This window comes from Ctenopharyngodon idella, chromosome 16 (genome assembly GCF_019924925.1).
Source record: "Ctenopharyngodon idella isolate HZGC_01 chromosome 16, HZGC01, whole genome shotgun sequence".
Taxonomy (NCBI): Eukaryota; Metazoa; Chordata; class Actinopteri; order Cypriniformes; family Xenocyprididae; genus Ctenopharyngodon; species Ctenopharyngodon idella.
Genome location: NC_067235.1, coordinates 786,565 through 804,521, shown reverse-complemented (window position 1 = coordinate 804,521; position 17,957 = coordinate 786,565). Strand labels below are relative to the sequence as shown.

Genomic DNA, 17,957 nt, shown 5'->3' with positions numbered 1-17,957 from the left:
TGTAAGCAGGTATCCGTATTCATTTCAGTATCGGCAGACGCAAAACGCTGTGAAAGGTGACAACTTTTAAAGATAAAAAACGATATAATTTACATAAACGATAAAAGCTCATTGTGGTTTCTCAGTTTGATAGATTTGAGCAACCATAAACGACGCAAAACAAAGGAATTTTGAGTTTGCAATAGGATTCCTATATAGAAAAACCACTCCTTGCCCTCCAGCCGCATTTCGCGTGCAGCAATGATGTCATGTGCAAACAACCTATTGGGCATATTATAAATTAAAATTAGTTGAGTACAAAGTGCACATCTGACTGCACAGTTATATTATGAATGCTTCATAAACACACAGCAGAAGTTGATGGTGATGATGTCTCAGTGTGTCAGTACCTTTGGGACCGACAGCATGCTGGAGCTTCATGTGTTTCCTGCGCAGGATGACGGTGCGGAAGCTTTCCTCACACACGTTGCACTTGAAGGGCTTTGTGTTCAGGTGGATGATCATGTGTCGGTTCAGACTACCGTTAGTGGTGAAGCAGGCGTCACAAACATTACATTTATAAGCCTTCACTCCTGAGAGAGCAAGAAGAACAGCCACAGAGGAGACATTGTATGAGTGGGGTTTCAGAATGGATTATAAATTAACATGACGAAGTGTTTCTTTGCAGGTTCACCTGTGTGTGTGTTCAGGTGTGATTTGAGCACGCCAGCGGACACGAAGCTCCTCCCGCAGAGGTTACAGCGGTACGGTTTCTCTCCGGTGTGAGAGCGCACATGCTGCTTCAGATGACTTGACTTTTTAAAGCTCTTTTCACACATACTGCACCTGAGAAACAAAACACATATCACTGCACAAGCTGAACCAAACGCATATGCGGGCTGCTGGTTTAAGTAGATATGAGTGAAGACTTGAGTGAAGTACAAAGATTTGTTTACAGAAGAAATAATGCAATTAGCAACCAAATTTTGCATCACAAATATGGAAACATTTGGATTTGTGCAGAATTAGAAAGGTGAGCCCATACATTTTGAAATAAGCCATATGTCTTCCTACAGTTATTCCTACATTTCACATGGAATCTCTCGTTTCTCTTTCCAGATCCTCACTCATGCCCCACCAATATCTTTAATACAAGTCTTCTGAAGAGACATGATCGCAGATTTAATATAGGCTTATATTCACATACACAGATTGATCAGTGAACATAAATGGAGCTTATCAAATATGGCAAACAGAAGCTCAAGCATGCTTACTTCTGTTCATTATATAAAGCGATTGTGTCTCTTCAGAAGTCTTGGAGTAAACCACTCGATTCATATAGTTTACTTTTATGATGTCTGTTTTTTACTTTTTGAAGTGTTAAAGTTTTGGTGATGTAGACTTTCAATGGATGGACAAAAATGATGAGTGAATATTAAAAATATCTTCATTCGTTTACCAAAGATGAATGAAAGTCTTATGGGTTTGGAACAACATGAGGGAGAGTAAATTTGTCAGTTTGACAAATTGTCAGATTTGTAATTTTTAGGTGAACAGTCCCTTTAAGGACAACAGCATGTTTATTAGGCTGCTGACCAACTGCTTGGATCAAATATATGAATACACATCCAAATTTGTTGCTGCTTATTGCGCTTAACTTTTTCAACATCAAGCACATTCAGCACTGTATTTTCTCACTGACACTCTAACGTGTCAACTGTAGTTCTGCACGAACATACTTTCATACTGTATATACAATATAGCAAAATATCTTTTGATTGACACTATATCGTCGCCACAATACACATCGTCATTTTGCTCAGCCATGTCGCTTCAGACATGTTCTAGTCAACGGAGATGATTAAAAGAGAAAAGTGCAAAAGAAAAACTACTGCGAGGTAGTTTACAAGAACAAAATAGTTTAAGTTTACAAGATTATTACATTTTATTATATTTATTTCTAATAAAACATTATTTATATCTAATAATAATTCTATGTATATCTTATTAACCGTTTATTAACGACAAGACTTTACTTGTAAAAAGACACATATTCATTGTATTCAAGACAATTAATTTTCTCCTCAAAGTGAGTAGGATAGCAGCTACCTTTTGGTGTTTGAGGCATATGAACTTACTGATAAACTCTCTTGTTGATTTCATCCTCATCTTGGAAGTCTTGTGTCTGGATAGACAGCTGTAGCTCTCCTTGACTCGCCTCCTGCAATAAACCACTCGTCTATACGAGCAAACACACACATAAATACACACGCAAACACACACACGCACACATAAATTTAAATATAAATACAAACTAACATCATTTAGTTTCACTCTCATTTCATGCATCTGTTTTCTGTACATATAACTCTAATATAAAAGTGCTGTACGTTTCATGGTGGGTCAGGCAAGGAGAAAGGAGATGCAAATCTATTTGCAGCTTTAACATTATTAAAAATAACACTGATGACACAACAATTCTCGAGTCACCAGTACACTGAACTGAGGAAACAGTTCGGACACGGATATCTCCTTGGAGACCCGATAAGCTGCTGATACGAGCATGCGCAAACCGAGCAGGTGACTCAAATGAGGGGGTGAAATGTATGAAATAGGGATGACTCCCATCATCCCTATTTAAACACGCCGGATTCAACTCATGAACTTTAAAACCTGAAATGGATGTGTCAGATAAGGGAAACCTCCATAATTGTGTACAGGGTTATTGCAGCACCACAATTATGTATGTTTGACATTACATGCAGTAGATTTGGGGGGTGTGTGTTACCTCAGTGTGTGTTACGTTCAGTGGGTCGAGTGTGTGTTACGTTCAGTGGTTTGGGAGGGTGTTTGTACCTCAGTGTGTGTTACGTTCAGTAGGTTGGGAGGGTGGTAGCTGGTGGTCAAGGCTTGTGACTCCAGTGTGCTTGAGTCCTGAAGCTGCTGTACTGTAGAGAAGTGTGCTGGCTGGGTAAATCCCTCAGCTATAGTGAAACCTGCAACAGAGCACACACACTGACACATTTTAAAATCAGGGTTCCTCAAATCCAGCCCTAGAGGGCCAGAGTTTAGCTCCATCCCGATCAAACACGTCTACCTGTTTCTAGTATCTTTGATGACTTGATTAGCTTGCTAAAAAGTGTGTTTGATTAGGGTTGGAAATGAACTCTGCAGGACTAGTGGACCTCTGTCTAAGTTACAGCTTAGCCTTGTTGTGACTTAAAGAGATAGGAGTTTCAGAGAGAAGTTTCAGATTTCGTTCCAAAGTTCAAGTTTAATGAACTACAATTTCTTATCACATGAAGACATGTGACCAATAGAATATAAATCCAGTTTTCAGGTACAGAATTTGAATAAAGTAGCTAATAAAATGTAAAACAACATTGCATGTAATCTTCACTGTATAAATTAAATAAAGATAAATCATTATTAAGTTACTATTCAGTCATGAGCAATGAGCGATTTCCTTGTCTTTTGTTGTTTGATTAACATTAAAAACACATTCAGACAGCAGGAATGCAAGGGCCGCTGTCTCTTTAAGACACAATACACGGATCAGTACACTGATACTGAACACATGCGTTCTTTCTCGAGTGTACAAGTTCACTTAAGACATAACCGACTATGCTTGCTAGGATACTCGCCAAGACGAGCATGTTGACATAATTTTGTGTGAATTTGTCCAATCAAGCACAAGACTTGAAAGAGACCTCAATATTTGCGCAGTGTACACGCACTTTCGTGTGCGCGCTTCAGATGAGTGCACAAATCTTCTCAGCACGCGCGTAAGTTCTCTTTCGCGCCTTGCACTCAAATGTTTAAATTGGCAAGGCTTAAATGAGTTTAGTTTAAATGCAGATAGCAAAGTGTGCTATTCAGGTCTCACCTGCGCTCGTGCGCTATCAACACCCGGGTGATGACGGCGTAAATGACTGCTCATATAGATCATACGACACTCGCATTGAACAAAGTTTAGGGGAAGCCAGAATGCGTATCCATCGACAAAAACATACATTAGCCTAACTCTGTCTGTCTGTTTTATTTATTTTCTGCAAACCATATTACAGATGCATATGCGTCGTCAGATATGAGAAGAACCGTGGTGCAAGTGCGTGCCGAACCGAGTGTGCAGAACGGTACGGTTTGATTTTTTACCGAGAACCGTTTCACCCCTAATGACTATGACTTTATACACTACTAAAAATTTTTGTGTTGCACCTTTAAATTTAGTTGAAACATAACTCTACATATAAACTAAATATTTATGAAAGTCTCCGATCAGCAGTAACGGTTGGAATAAAACAGCAGATTGATTTAAAATAAGCTCATGTTTTACATGACAAACTTCAATTTAGACATATATGATTAATGCTGACATTTACACTCGTTTACATTTTAAGAGAGAGAACATTATGTAAAAAAATGACTTGTTAATGGCTCTTCAACATGAACCCAATCTAAAGTGTGCATCCTTCAAGTGCACGTCAAATAAAATCCAGCATAATAAATAAATGTCATTTCTTATGTTTTTGTAATGGAATGTATTTATTGCTATTATTTCAAATACATTTTTTGAATGTTATTTACATTTCATATTTCAGTGTAAAACTTTTTTGTTTACTGTAAGTTATGTGAGGCAAAATAAGTTTGAATCAGTCTTAACTGGATAAACTTAAATTCATGGCGTTTCAACAACTTATGCTCATGAATTTTAATGCTGCTATTGGATCATTGAAGGTCTTTCATCAGCTCGTGTTCCAGATTCACCTATGGCAGGGACATCTGTATTTGACCTCTGCAGAAACATTCAACTAAAGCAAGTCTGGCTTGACAGACAGGAGCATGTGTTCGAAGCTCAGCTAGAGCTACACTCCTACCGGAGAGGTCAAAATCTATTATGTGGTATTGCAAGTGTTCAGGACAATCTTGCGGTGTCAGTTTTTCTAGGCTGCCCACCTCCGATTTCCCTCTACACTCTTCACCCTCTGGCCATGTCTCTCTCCAGTCTGTTGGCTTCTAACAAACGGGCACAAGCCAGTCTAGCTGCTTGTGGTGCGCTCATCACATCCCTTCTGTGTCATCTGTCACCAGGACACTATTGTGTCGGAGATTGAAAATAGCTGCCACTGTGCTGATTTGAAGTGTGACTTAGATGGGGGAAATGTGGATGTTTTCACACCTTGAGGGCCTTCCGGGGCTCAAATGCAATCAGCACTGCAAGAGCACACTTGAAGGCATCCTTTCGAGTGTTCCCTCTTGCTCTGACAATCCTCTCGGCTCTGGGGACGATGATTATTCCATCCTGCTTGAGGGATCCGATGACAAGGAGGGCGAACACTTTGGCTGGATTTTTGTCTTTGTGGCTTTATCACCACCATTTTGTGTATTTGTATTTTATTTTCATGTTGTATGCTCCGCCTCTTTGCCATGTTGAGTTTAACAATTTGTCGGTGGGCCAACACCAACTTCTACACATGTATAGGAAGACGAGTCATATAAAGATGAGTCTAGAGTTTAGATGGACTAGAAAGTGTGTTATGGAACAGGATCTCTCTTGGTGCAAACAGCCTTTTCAATCTTTGGAAAATATCTTCTTAACGCTGTGCTACAATAAGACAGCTTTGCACCTGACGTTAGCATCTGCCAAACCTGTCAGCAAGCTGCATGCCGTCTCTTCATCTGTTGTGCGCTAGACTCTCCTCTAACAGGGACAGAGTCTGTCTAAGGCCCAAGCCTGCATTTATGCCCAAAAGCTTCCCAACATTTATGTGTGAGGTGTTAGAGCTCTCTGCTTTCCATCTTCTCCTCTCATGCTCTGTGTCTTGTCATTCAGACTGAGTGATCAACTTTTTGTCTCTTGGGCTCCCTCGTACAGGTGAAAACTCCTCTTTCATTGGCTGGTAAAAGCTCTCTCTTTTTCTCTTTTTCGCTGCTTCTGGACCCTGGTTGGCCGTGGCATACCAGTCCCTGCAATGTGCGGTTCGGATTAGTTGTGGGTGGGTGTGATGTGGGCATTCGCCCTCCAGCTTGTACCTTCGCCTGGGATTTCTTGTCTCGCTGTTTTAATGCTTCACATATTAGATGAGGTGCACACACATTCATTTGGAGCTTAAACAAGTTTAAAGCAAAAAAAAAAAAAAAAAAACACACACACACACACACACACACACATAGGGTAAGTGTGGCGTGGGCGTGGCGGCCTGGGCTTTGCACTGAGATGGTTCCACGCTGCACGCCATGCTTTTTTAATGCATTACACACTAGTTGACATACACGTACGCCTATCATGAGTATAACAATGAATGCAGCAAAGACAGGGTAAGCGTGGCATGTGTGGGGCGGCCGGAGATGGGTGTGGATTTTGGGACCCTGGGCCCTGCAGCACCTCACCTCGATGGCCCGTTGCAACATGACGCTGACGGGGGTCTAACCTATGCCGTGGCCATGGAGGGAGTAGAGGCAGCTTTATAATACCTTATCATTAATAGCTTATCATCAATACTACCATTATTAATATTTTTACTATTATTATTATTATCATTGATATTACAACTACTATATTATTAATAGCTGTATCAATATTAGCATTATTATTATTATTATTATTATTATTATCATTGCTATTACTACTATTATTATTTTTATTTGTCCTCTTCCTGATCCTTTAACCTTCCCCTCATTCCGGATGAAATAAATATATTTGTTAATATGGTTATCATTACTACTATTACTAATACTATTATTACTATTTGTCATTTCTTATTAATTGAACTTATCATTATTATAATTATTATTATTACTATTATTATTATTGCTATTGTAACCCTCCTCATCCTCATTCTCCAGTTTTTTGTGTGATTAATACTATTAGTAACACCATCATTATTATTGTCATTAAATTTTTTTTTCATTTCATTTATTTATTTATTTTATTCAATTTTTTTTTATTAACTCTGGTTATGTCTGTTGTACTTCCCTACATGCTCCTTTATAAATATATTTCCACTCCCACACCCAATTACACTTACAGTTACACACACACATACATACACACACACACACAAATCTTATTGGCTGTTATGTATGTTTTGTTGGTCTTTGTATTTGTATTTTGCATTTAATTTCTCATCTGTAAATATTGTAATTGTCTGTTTGCATAATTAATAAAAAAAATAAATAAATAAATAAAAAAAGCTATTACACTGGCATATGACTCTAAAGCTGTATTCACACTGCCAGTGGCTGACAGGTGGGTGCTCCCACTACTGGTTGCCAGTTTATGAATGAAATTCACGGATGTTATTCCATGTTGTAGAAAATGAAGCACAAACACTGCTCCAGCAGTGCAAATGAAGCCGAATCAGTAGAGTGTGGGAAAGTTTAACAGTACTACTACTACAAAAAAATATGCTGTCATATGCAGGGCTGTCAACTCTCACACATTCAGACTCACACAATTGGCACTCTTATCACGCCACATGTCCATTTTCTCACAATACACTGCAGAACAAAGAGGACACTGACAACGTGCTGACAGACAAGACAGAGCAGGTTACTTTTTATATATAACAAAGTTTCAGCTTTTAAATTCTGTCAATTTTACTACGAAATTCAGTCAATAAATGTGTTTTTGAGTGTCTTTAATATGTGGTGACAGATTGCTGTAGCGCCTCAGCTAAAACGATCATCTTTCCTCTTTACTACTAGTTACAGCAGCAAATAAAGATGAATGAACATCAGAAGGAATGTTGAAAGACACAGAACAACTTACTGAAATCAATTATGTCACTGCTTCCAAGTTCAGTACAAAACAATAGTTTATGTTCACGTGCTGCTCTTGTTCTTATTTTGGCAAGCTTCATGTTACCAGGAATCGGAGAAAAAAAAATTTGTTAAATCTGTCATCCTTTCTGGGTTTTTTTTTTAATCACAGAGATTATCAAAAACAGTTGGAAAGTGAGAAAACGACCACAATCAAGATGTTTAAGTCGACTAGTAGGACGCTGACTTAACTTATGAACAGACATCTCTGACGACAGCAACATCACCTCCCTGCTACAGACAGATATCACAGACACAGACAGCACTGTCCGCCCAGCAAATGTCTGTGTATTTACATTGAGATGGGTGTGCATGATGTGTTACCTTGTGTCATAGCTGGCTGTTCAAAGGTCGGTTGAGGCAGCGCTGGTGTCTCAAACTGGCTCATGTGTTCTGGTAGAGCGTGCTGCGCACTCACATATGATTCTGTGGATAAATACATTTTTTCATTGTTCATTTAATGCTGCTTTATATCAATCCCATCTTCCAATTTAAATTAAGTTATGATGTACACTATGAACACAAACCAGTGAACCAGTGGTGAAATGAGGAGGCAAAGTACATAAATCCAGTGTAAACTCATGTTCCATTTTCACTTAATGTTGACATTTCCATGTGAAACAAATAAATAAGCCTCAGAGAGTGTGTAAGTATCGAACTGAATTCTCCACCACATCTAATCACACTTCAGTACACACAAAGTTATGTCAGAATGCCTGTCTTGGGAAGTGTTCATGTATACACAGTCAGTTATGCCTTAAGTGAACAAAAACAGTTGGGAGAAAATTGGGTGTCAATACAGTATATTAGATCTGTACATTCGGTCTTTAATGACACAGACGACAGCAGGTTTATTAGACTGCTGTCACTTTATGTTAATCACACAACAAAAGACAAATAAATCATTCACTGCTCTTGAGCACAGGGTAAGAGACGCTTCCTTCTGCTGGAACTTTTTTAAAGAGTGACTTTTACACATTTGTTTTATTTTTGTACTGTTTGGATCCATTTTTGTACCTGCTACTCAAACCATCAAACAAACATGGTCTCCAGTCTCACCGTCCCAGTTCATGTTTGCTAAATCACACATTTCATTTGTTTTCCAAGAAAAAAAATTATAGGTGTGCTGCATCCAAAAATCACATACTTTCTTGAGTAGGTACATATTCTGAATAAGTTATTACTTCACAAATGCTAAAAAAGTACATTCTATATAGTATACATGTAATCCGGACATACTACATTCGCCATGTTGTCATTATCATGTGACCTACCAGCAACAGTTGTGTCCTCATGGAATAGTAAATTGTCCATCATAAGCACACTTCAGAATCTCTCTGGAAGTAGTAGGTCATCCGGGTACTTTGCCTACTCTTTTATGAATACTGTGAATTTGGACATACTTCTTTTGCCACATACTGTTTTTTACCTACTATATAGTAGGGAAGTATGTGATTTCGGATGCAGTCTTGGAGAAAAGAGCCTGTGTCCCTCTCACCTGATTCCTGCAGGGCATCTTCCCCAAGTGCAGTGGGCAGCGCCACCTGCTGGCTGTCTCCCACCACCTCCAGCATGCTCTGGGACCCTGTGCCCACCACAGCTGCGGGTGGCTGCATGTCATCTGAGCTCTGCTGCTGCTGCAGCTGTTGAGCCAGCTCATACCTGACAACAAACACAAAGGCTCTATCATATCACAGCACAACTCATTATCATCATCATTATATCAGTGCATGAAAGTGGTGCTGAATGGAGACTTTGTCTTCATTTTAGTTTTATTACTGATAAAATAACATATGATTAAAGCTAATCAACTACATATATACATGATCGACAATGGACATGTTTCAGGTGTTTGCTTGTTCATTAATAAACATGAGCCAGGTGTGAAGCGTCACCTGTGTGTTTTCATGTGCTTCCTGCAGTTGGGGGAGGATTTGAAGGTTTTCTGGCAGTAGGGACACATGTAGGGCCGTATGTCACTGTGGGTGGTCATGTGGCGTCGCAGGCTGCCACTGGTGGTGAAGGTGGTGTCACACAGCAGGCACTTGAATGCCTTGAGGCCAGAGTGTGTGCGGATATGAGCTTTCAGCACGCCGGACGAAGCAAATCCCTTACTACACTGCAGGCACTTATACGGCCGCTCGCCTGTGTGTGACCTGAAAAACAAAGAAAACTCCCACATCAGCCATCAAAACACTTCAGCTCACACACTCAGTTTCATGTTTTCATTTTAAAGGTGAAGTATGTAGTTTCTGCGACACTAGCGGCACCCAGCAGATTTACAGAAATACAGTATATTTTACAAACGCCATTACACGTGTCGCCCCAGCTCAAACATCACGATCACAGCTCGTACGGCTGCTTGTGAAGGCATGTCTCAACAGGTAAATGTAGGCGTCCAACAATAAAGCAATAAAGTGTCCAACATATTAGGAACACTTTTAGCTGTGTTTCTATGTGTCATGAGTAAGTAATTGAGTAGCAAACACTGTCTAGAGCAAACGTGAACGTCTTGCTTATAATAAACCCATCCAACGCATCTGCACCAGGCACATTTAGAGACGCGCCACAACTGTTTAAGTCTGTCTATACTGGACATGTCAAAGTAAACGACTGAATCATTTGTCTTTCTAGATGGGTGCATGATGATGTTGTATTGAAGCTACCACTGTAACGTGTAACATCTTAATGTCCTGTTCACGTTGACATGTTCATGAACTATTTAATTAATGCAGTGAATTTTGGCTTGCACTTCTGTAAACGAAGCTGCTGACTGTTTTTTCCCATGTAACGTGTCAGTCATGATCCTATAGTGGCTAAACACCCTCCAGCCCCACCAACTGCAGTAGTCACGCCCCAAACTCTCATCCTGCTACAGTAGCCACGCCCCAAACTCTCCACCTGCTACAGTAGCCATGCCCCAAACTCACCTGCATCCCCATCAACAGTAGCCACGCCCCAAACTCTCAGCCTGCAACAGTAAGCCACGCCCCAAACTCTCATCCTGCAACAGTAGCCACGCCCCAAACTCGCATCCTGCTACAGACCGACGCCCCTAACTCTCCACCTGCTACAGTACCACGCCCCAAACTCTCAACCTGCTACAGTAGCCACGCCCCAAACTCTCAACCTGCTACAGCAGCCACGCCCCAAACTCTCAACCTGCTACAGTAGCCACACCCCAAACTCCCCACCTGCTATAGTAGCCACACCCCAAACTCCCCACCTGCTACAGTAGCCACGCTCCAAACTCCCCACCTGCTACAGTAGCCACACCCCAAACTCTCCACCTGCTACAGTAGCCACTCCCCAAACTCTCAACCTGCTACAGTAGCCACACCCCAAACTCTCAACCTGCTACAGTAGCCACACCCCAAACTCCCCACCTGCTATAGTAGCCACACCCCAAACTCCCCACCTGCTACAGTAGCCACGCTCCAGACTCCCCACCTGCTACAGTAGCCACACCCCAAACTCTCCACCTGCTACAGTAGCCACTCCCCAATCTCTCCACCTGCTACAGTAGCCACGCTCCAATCTCTCCACCTGCTACAGTAGCCACGCTCCAAACTCCCCACCTGCTACAGTAGCCACACCCCAAACTCCCCACCTGCTACAGTAGCCACACCCCAAACTCTCAACCTGCTACAGTAGCCACACCCCAAACTCTCCACCTGCTACAGTAGCCACACCCCAAACTCTCAACCTGCTACAGTAGCCACACCCCAAACTCCCCACCTGCTACAGTAGCCACACCCCAAACTCTCAACCTGCTACAGTAGCCACACCCCAAACTCTCCACCTGCTACAGTAGCCACACCCCAAACTCTCAACCTGCTACAGTAGCCACACCCCAAACTCTCCACCTGCTACAGTAGCCACACCCCAAACTCTCCACCTGCTACAGTAGCCACACCCCAAACTCTCAACCTGCTACAGTAGCCACACCCCAAACTCTCCACCTGCTACAGTAGCCACACCCCAAACTCTCCACCTGCTACAGTAGCCACACCCCAAACTCTCCACCTGCTACAGTAGCCACACCCCAAACTCTCATCCTGCTACAGTAGCCACACCCCAAACTCTCCACCTGCTACAGTAGCCACACCCCAAACTCTCAACCTGCTACAGTAGCCACACCCCAAACTCTCCACCTGCTACAGTAGCCACACCCCAAACTCTCCACCTGCTACAGTAGCCACGCCCCAAACTCTCCACCTGCTACAGTAGCCACACCCCAAACTCCCCACCTGCTATAGTAGCCACACCCCAAACTCCCCACCTGCTACAGTAGCCACGCTCCAGACTCCCCACCTGCTACAGTAGCCACACCCCAAACTCTCCACCTGCTACAGTAGCCACTCCCCAAACTCTCAGCCTGCTACAGTAGCCACTCCCCAATCTCTCCACCTGCTACAATAGCCACGCTCCAAACTCCCCACCTGCTACAGTAGCCACACCCCAAACTCCCCACCTGCTACAGTAGCCACACCCCAAACTCTCATCCTGCTACAGTAGCCACACCCCAAACTCTCCACCTGCTACAGTAGCCACACCCCAAACTCTCAACCTGCTACAGTAGCCACACCCCAAACTCTCCACCTGCTACAGTAGCCACACCCCAAACTCTCCACCTGCTACAGTAGCCTCGGGTTAAGAGAATGTATTTTAACATAAAAAAAATCTTACATACTTCACCTTTAAATTCATCTTGTTGCCACTGACTACATCTATTCAATCTGTTTCTGGAGAAGTGCTTCCTGAGGCGCTACTGAATGTATAGCATCATCATGTTATGTTTTAGCAAGTGAGTGCAAACAGCAAAAACATGACAAAAAAAAATAAAATCACATTTTCATGTTATTCAAGGTAAACAGAGTTTGCCTGATTTCTTATTAAAATGTAAATCCGTATGTTTTTAACTGTGCATGGCTTGGACCTGATGTGCTGCTTAAGGTGACTTGACTTCTTGTAGGCTTTGCTGCAGAATCCACACTTATAGGGACGCTCGTTCTCCACAATGTCCAGATACTGCTGCAGGGCAGCCCGTGAGCTCTGGTTCTGCAGGAGTCCTGCAGTGATACGGACAACACAACACAACACAACACATCAATAATACTTCAGTGCACCTCCACAGTGACCACAGGACTGCTCAGATCGAAGTGTTTTAAGCTGTATTATTTTACAGAAAGTTAAAGTGAATTAAAGCCATTTCTGAGAAAATCAGCATCAGTTTACCTGTGGATAATAATTTTTAACACTTCCTTCTTAGTTAAAGCATTTTGTGGACATCAGTAACTAACAAAGAATGCCTAAATGTAGAACAAAAGTGTTTACAATGATCAAAAATGAAGTGAAAGAGGCCCAGCATTGTGTATATCAGCATCAGAGATTAACCTTTCTAATGAAGGAAAATATTCACTTGAAATGGATTTTCAGGGGCAGTTTTTACATTTCTTTTCCAAACAAACAACACTTAAAAAGCCTAGAAATAGATTATAATGAAATATACCAAAGGTTTGATAACACTGAGAGATTCTTTTCAGGGGAATTTTTGTCTCTTTCTGTGGCATTTTTGGCCCGAGCCAAATCGGTTAATTTCTGACCCTGATTTAGACTGAATACGATGATACATGTGAGGAACTACAAGATCAGGGACTGTTATTTTGGAGAGAGATGGTGTTCGTACCCATGTCTGTGATGAGTATGGGCTCTTGGAGAGGTATATCAGGCAAAGGCAGATTGCTCCGGGACACTCGGGTTTTGTGAGGTTTTCGGGGGAACTTGTGTTTTTTATGGTGGATACTCTTGAAGTGAGAGGTGATGTGAGTTTTCCTGTGGCCGGATGTACGGAAGAACTTCTCGCAGTGAGGACAAGGGAACGGCCGAACACCTGAAGAAAGGCACATACAAGTCAAGCCATTTTTTCCAAAAAAGAATGTGCACATTTACTCCTTCACCTGTTTTCACATTCTGATCTGGCAGCTGTTGAAGAAGTGTAAGCTTTGCTTTGTTTGTTTAGCTAATTTACCCCCATTAAAGAGGACCTATTATGCCCTTTCTCAGAGTCTTCGTGTTGTTTTTGTGGTCTACTAGAACAGGTTCTGTTTAGTTCCTGTCTCTATGAAGCCCCTCCTTCTGAAAAGCACAATGTGCTCTGATTGGTCGGCTGTAGCAGTGTGTTGTGATTGGTGTTTGGGAAATATCCCGCCCCTTACCATAACCCAGTTTCAACACACTACTAACTAACTCAAGCAGGCCCCATCCCTTTATTAAGCGTGTTGTACTCACCGGTGTGAAGACGCTGATGAACCTTCATGCTCCCAGATGTGGAGAAACACTTCATGCAGTACGGACACTCGAAGGCTTTAATGCCGGTGTGGATCTTCATGTGGGCGGTCAGGGTGCTCTTGACCGCAAAGGCACGGAAGCACTGCTTGCACTTGTAGGGTTTCTCGTGAGTGTGAATGCGGATGTGACGCACCAGGTCGCTGGGCTTCTTGAACTCTTTGGAGCAGTAGGGACAGCCATGCCACCTCACCCCATTCTCCTGCCTGATGGTGCCTGAAAACAAGCACGGATATCACATCTGCTGTACAGCGGTGAAGAACACCAAAAGAATCAGTGAACACTGGTCTGATCGTCATTTTATCTTGCTACAGCTACTTTACAGCAGAATCTGAATTTGCATTAATTTGCAAATTTGCATCATTGAGTCTGTTATTTTCCTGTTTATTACTGCGAAGCTGCTTTGAAACATTTTCTATTTTATAAAGCACTATAAAAATAAAGCTGACTTGACTTGATTTATCCATGTAGTTAGAGGGTAATTCACTGAAAGTGTTCCAGGCCTGTAAAGCATACCTAGCATCTGTGGAGGCTTTTTGATAATGCTTCTTTTCTCCTTTTTGACAACGGTGTCGGTCATGAGTATTTTGGAGGGCGCCGGTCCATCGCCTGCTGAAGTCGGGGTGACTGTGTCCGTCTGAAGCTTCTCTGAGCCGCTCTGAGCTTCAGGCTGAACTGGAATCTCAGTCAGCCCACTGTTCTCCAGAGCTTGCTGTGAAAACACATCATGAACGGCATTTCTAAATTACTTTTAGTATTTCCTGAAGAACTTGTGTTAGTATGACTTTTATGTCAAAAAATCATAATTTAGAAATAAAAGGCCATTTTCTACCCTGATTTTAGCCCTCTGTCTAAGGGAACATGTCTGCTTTAAGACTTGGATGTAAACGCCCAACTAACTGTTAACTGATGTAAATAAAAGTAGTGACGTTGTACAACGAGGATGTTGTCATATCACTGGAAACCATTCATCAGTGTCCCACGGTGTAGTGATCCAGGGTCCTTACCAGCGCCCGAACTCATGAACACTATATAGTGACTGATGACCTAGGGAGCGGATTGAGACGCACCCTTACTCTCTTTCACTGGAACGGATCTTGTGTACCTGTAGGATGTCCTGGTTGATGGCCGTGCCTATGGCTTGCCCAGGGGGAGGGGCCTGAGCGCTGTCTGCAGTCACATGGTCAGACAGCTCCAGCAGCTGTTGGATCACATCTGTCACACCCTCCGCCCCTTCCGAGCCCACAGGACCCTGATCAACCCTTGCATTTCCTTTCTGAAAAACACAGGAAGACAGAGTCATACTTTACAGGTGAGCTGTTTGTGTAACTGAGAACAAAATGCTTGAATGTTCATTATTTTCCTCATATTCTCCATTGTTCAGCTCCTCTCTTCCCAGTCTGTCAGTAACGCTCTGTCTAGTTCCTGTCTCTATGAAGCCCCTCCTTCTGAAAAGCACAATGTGCTCTGATTGGTAAGCTGGAGCAGTGTGTTGTGATTGGTTTTTGGGAAATGTCCCGCCCCTTACCATAACCGCCAGTTTCAACACTACTAACTAACTCAACCAGGCCCCGCCCCTTTATTCTACGTATGAATTATTTAAATGAGGAATATTTTGAAGAAAATACTACAATGGAGGTGTTTCAGGGAGTTCAGAAACACTGACACTGATATAGAGAAGAACTCCCGCTGAAGGGACTTTTTTATGCTCAAACAGCAACATTACACACTAAAGACAGATGCTGTAGTCAGTGGATCCTCTTTAAAGGGGAGTTTATCTCAGACAGGAACACACTGAACTCACCTGTGTTGTTGGCTCCTCAACTTCCATTACTGATATGTGCATTTTGCTGATGTGAGCATTGAGGCTGCCAAGCTTTTTATAGACGCAGCTACAGTCCATACATGGGAAGAGTGGAGCACCAGCCGCCTAAAAACAGAGAGATTTCATCAACAATATATACATATATGGAGCTCTCCACATTTTTGCGGTATTAGTGTCAACCATTACGTGATTAATTTATCATTAATTTGAATGACAGCTGATTATAAATACTCCCCACACACACATACAATTTGCGTTACAAAGATAATCCGATGGACAGATGTTACCTGTGAGTGAACTCTCTGAACGTGCGAATGCAGGTTTCCTTTCTGTGAGAAAGAAGCAGGACAGAGCAGACACATGTGAGGCTTCTCTCCGGTGTGTCGCACCATGTGTGTCTGCAGCACCACCTTCTGGTTGAAGGCCTTTCCACAGTGAGTGCATTTATACGGCCTCTCACCTGAAGCACACAAAAACACATGCTCAAACAGAATATTCCTCTCCTTTGAAGTATAAAAATGGTCTATGTGTGTTTACCTGTGTGAATGCGTATATGTCGCACAAGCTGACTGGGTTTCTTAAACGTCTTCCCGCAGTGGTGGCAAATGTTCTTGAATCCTCTCCGATCAATGTTCTTGTAGTTCCTTGAACTTGTTATAATAGGCCTAAAAAAGAAGTGAGGATCAATTTCGAGCAACAGAGCTGAAATGAAATAATACATACAGTACATTTGAATTCATTCACGCATACAAAAGTGATCTGATTTTAGAGCATATTGTTTTCTTCCTAGCAGCAAAGTGCATGTTTCTGTGTAAGTTTGTTGTGTTCAGAAGAGCGTGTGGGCGGAGTCTCTCTGCAGGCGCACTGCACTCGCAACCAAATCAATCAAAAACCACAGCCAATCAGAAGAGCGTGTGGCCGGAGTCTCTCTGCAAACTCACTGCACTCGCAACCAAATCAATCACAAATCACAGCCAATCAAAAGAGCATGTGGGCGGAGTCTCCCTGCAAGCGCACTGCACTTGCAACCAAATAGATAAATACATGATCAAATTCATAATATTACACCACTTTAACGTTATTAAAAATACATATTGAGTGACTGGGCCCAAACTCTAGGCAGGATGCACTTATGGAAAGCGCCTGCAAGTCGCCAACTCGCTTGACCAATGCAAGGGCTAGCAGGAGGGCGGTCTTAAGCGTGAGAGGCCGTAGCCCGGCTGACTGCAAAGGTTCGAAGAGGGGTCTCCTGAGGGCCTTGAGAACCGTTGACAAGTCCCATGTAGGGACGGTAAGGGTATGAGGCGAGTTGAGCCTGGCCCCTTTTAGGAAGCGACCGCCCAGGGTGTTTCTGCCTAATGATTGTGAGGCCACAGGAGCATGAAAAGCTATGGCTGCCACGTAAAATTTGAGCGTGGATGGGGAGGGGACTGCATCCAACGGCTCTTGCAGAAAAGACAGTACGAGCTGTACATCGCATGGAATTGGGTCTTCGTTTCTGGTAGCGCACCAGTTAGAGAAGACAGACCATTTGAAGGCGTAGAGGCGTTTAGTAGATGGGGCTCTAGCCTCAGAGATGGTGTTTAGGACTCTTGAATGTCCTCAGGTTCCCATCAAGGGGCCAAACATAGAGGGCCCACAGCTCGGGGTGGGGGTGCCAAATCATCCCGTTTGCCTGAGAAAGGAGGTCTTTACTCTGGGGAATCGGCCATGGGGCTGCTGCAAGCAGTTGCATCAATTTGGGGAACCAGAATTGGGTCTGCCAGAGAGGAGCAACCAGAAGGACTGTGCATCTGTCCCCCCGGATTCGTTTGAGGATCTGAGGGAGCAGAGAGACTGGGAGAATGGCATAAAGGGGGAGGGTGGGCCAATCGGGGGCCAGTGCGTCCCTGTCCTTTGAGAAAAATATTTGGCAGTGAGAGTTGTCTTCTGAGGTGAAGAGGTCGACCTCTGCCCTCCCGAAGATCATTTGAACCATTTGGGA

At 42.8% G+C, this 17,957-nt stretch overlaps 1 protein-coding gene across 2 annotated transcripts in view; it reads right to left on the bottom strand.

Moving 5' to 3' along the window:
• The window catches only part of LOC127497289 (zinc finger protein 236-like), a 40,598-nt gene that overhangs the window by 14,429 nt on the left and 8,212 nt on the right, over positions 1-17,957 (bottom strand). For both annotated transcript variants that reach the window (XM_051865654.1, XM_051865656.1), the window contains exons 5-19: positions 16,511-16,638; positions 16,261-16,433; positions 15,953-16,078; positions 15,254-15,424; positions 14,665-14,860; positions 14,092-14,364; positions 13,490-13,693; positions 12,740-12,872; positions 9,696-9,956; positions 9,299-9,462; positions 8,125-8,226; positions 2,836-2,975; positions 2,118-2,218; positions 674-825; positions 390-572 (exon numbers count right to left, since the gene is read on the bottom strand). In XM_051865654.1, the coding sequence (XP_051721614.1) occupies positions 390-572; positions 674-825; positions 2,118-2,218; positions 2,836-2,975; positions 8,125-8,226; positions 9,299-9,462; positions 9,696-9,956; positions 12,740-12,872; positions 13,490-13,693; positions 14,092-14,364; positions 14,665-14,860; positions 15,254-15,424; positions 15,953-16,078; positions 16,261-16,433; positions 16,511-16,638 (2,507 nt within the window). The remainder of the gene's footprint in view (positions 1-389; positions 573-673; positions 826-2,117; positions 2,219-2,835; positions 2,976-8,124; positions 8,227-9,298; positions 9,463-9,695; positions 9,957-12,739; positions 12,873-13,489; positions 13,694-14,091; positions 14,365-14,664; positions 14,861-15,253; positions 15,425-15,952; positions 16,079-16,260; positions 16,434-16,510; positions 16,639-17,957) is intronic.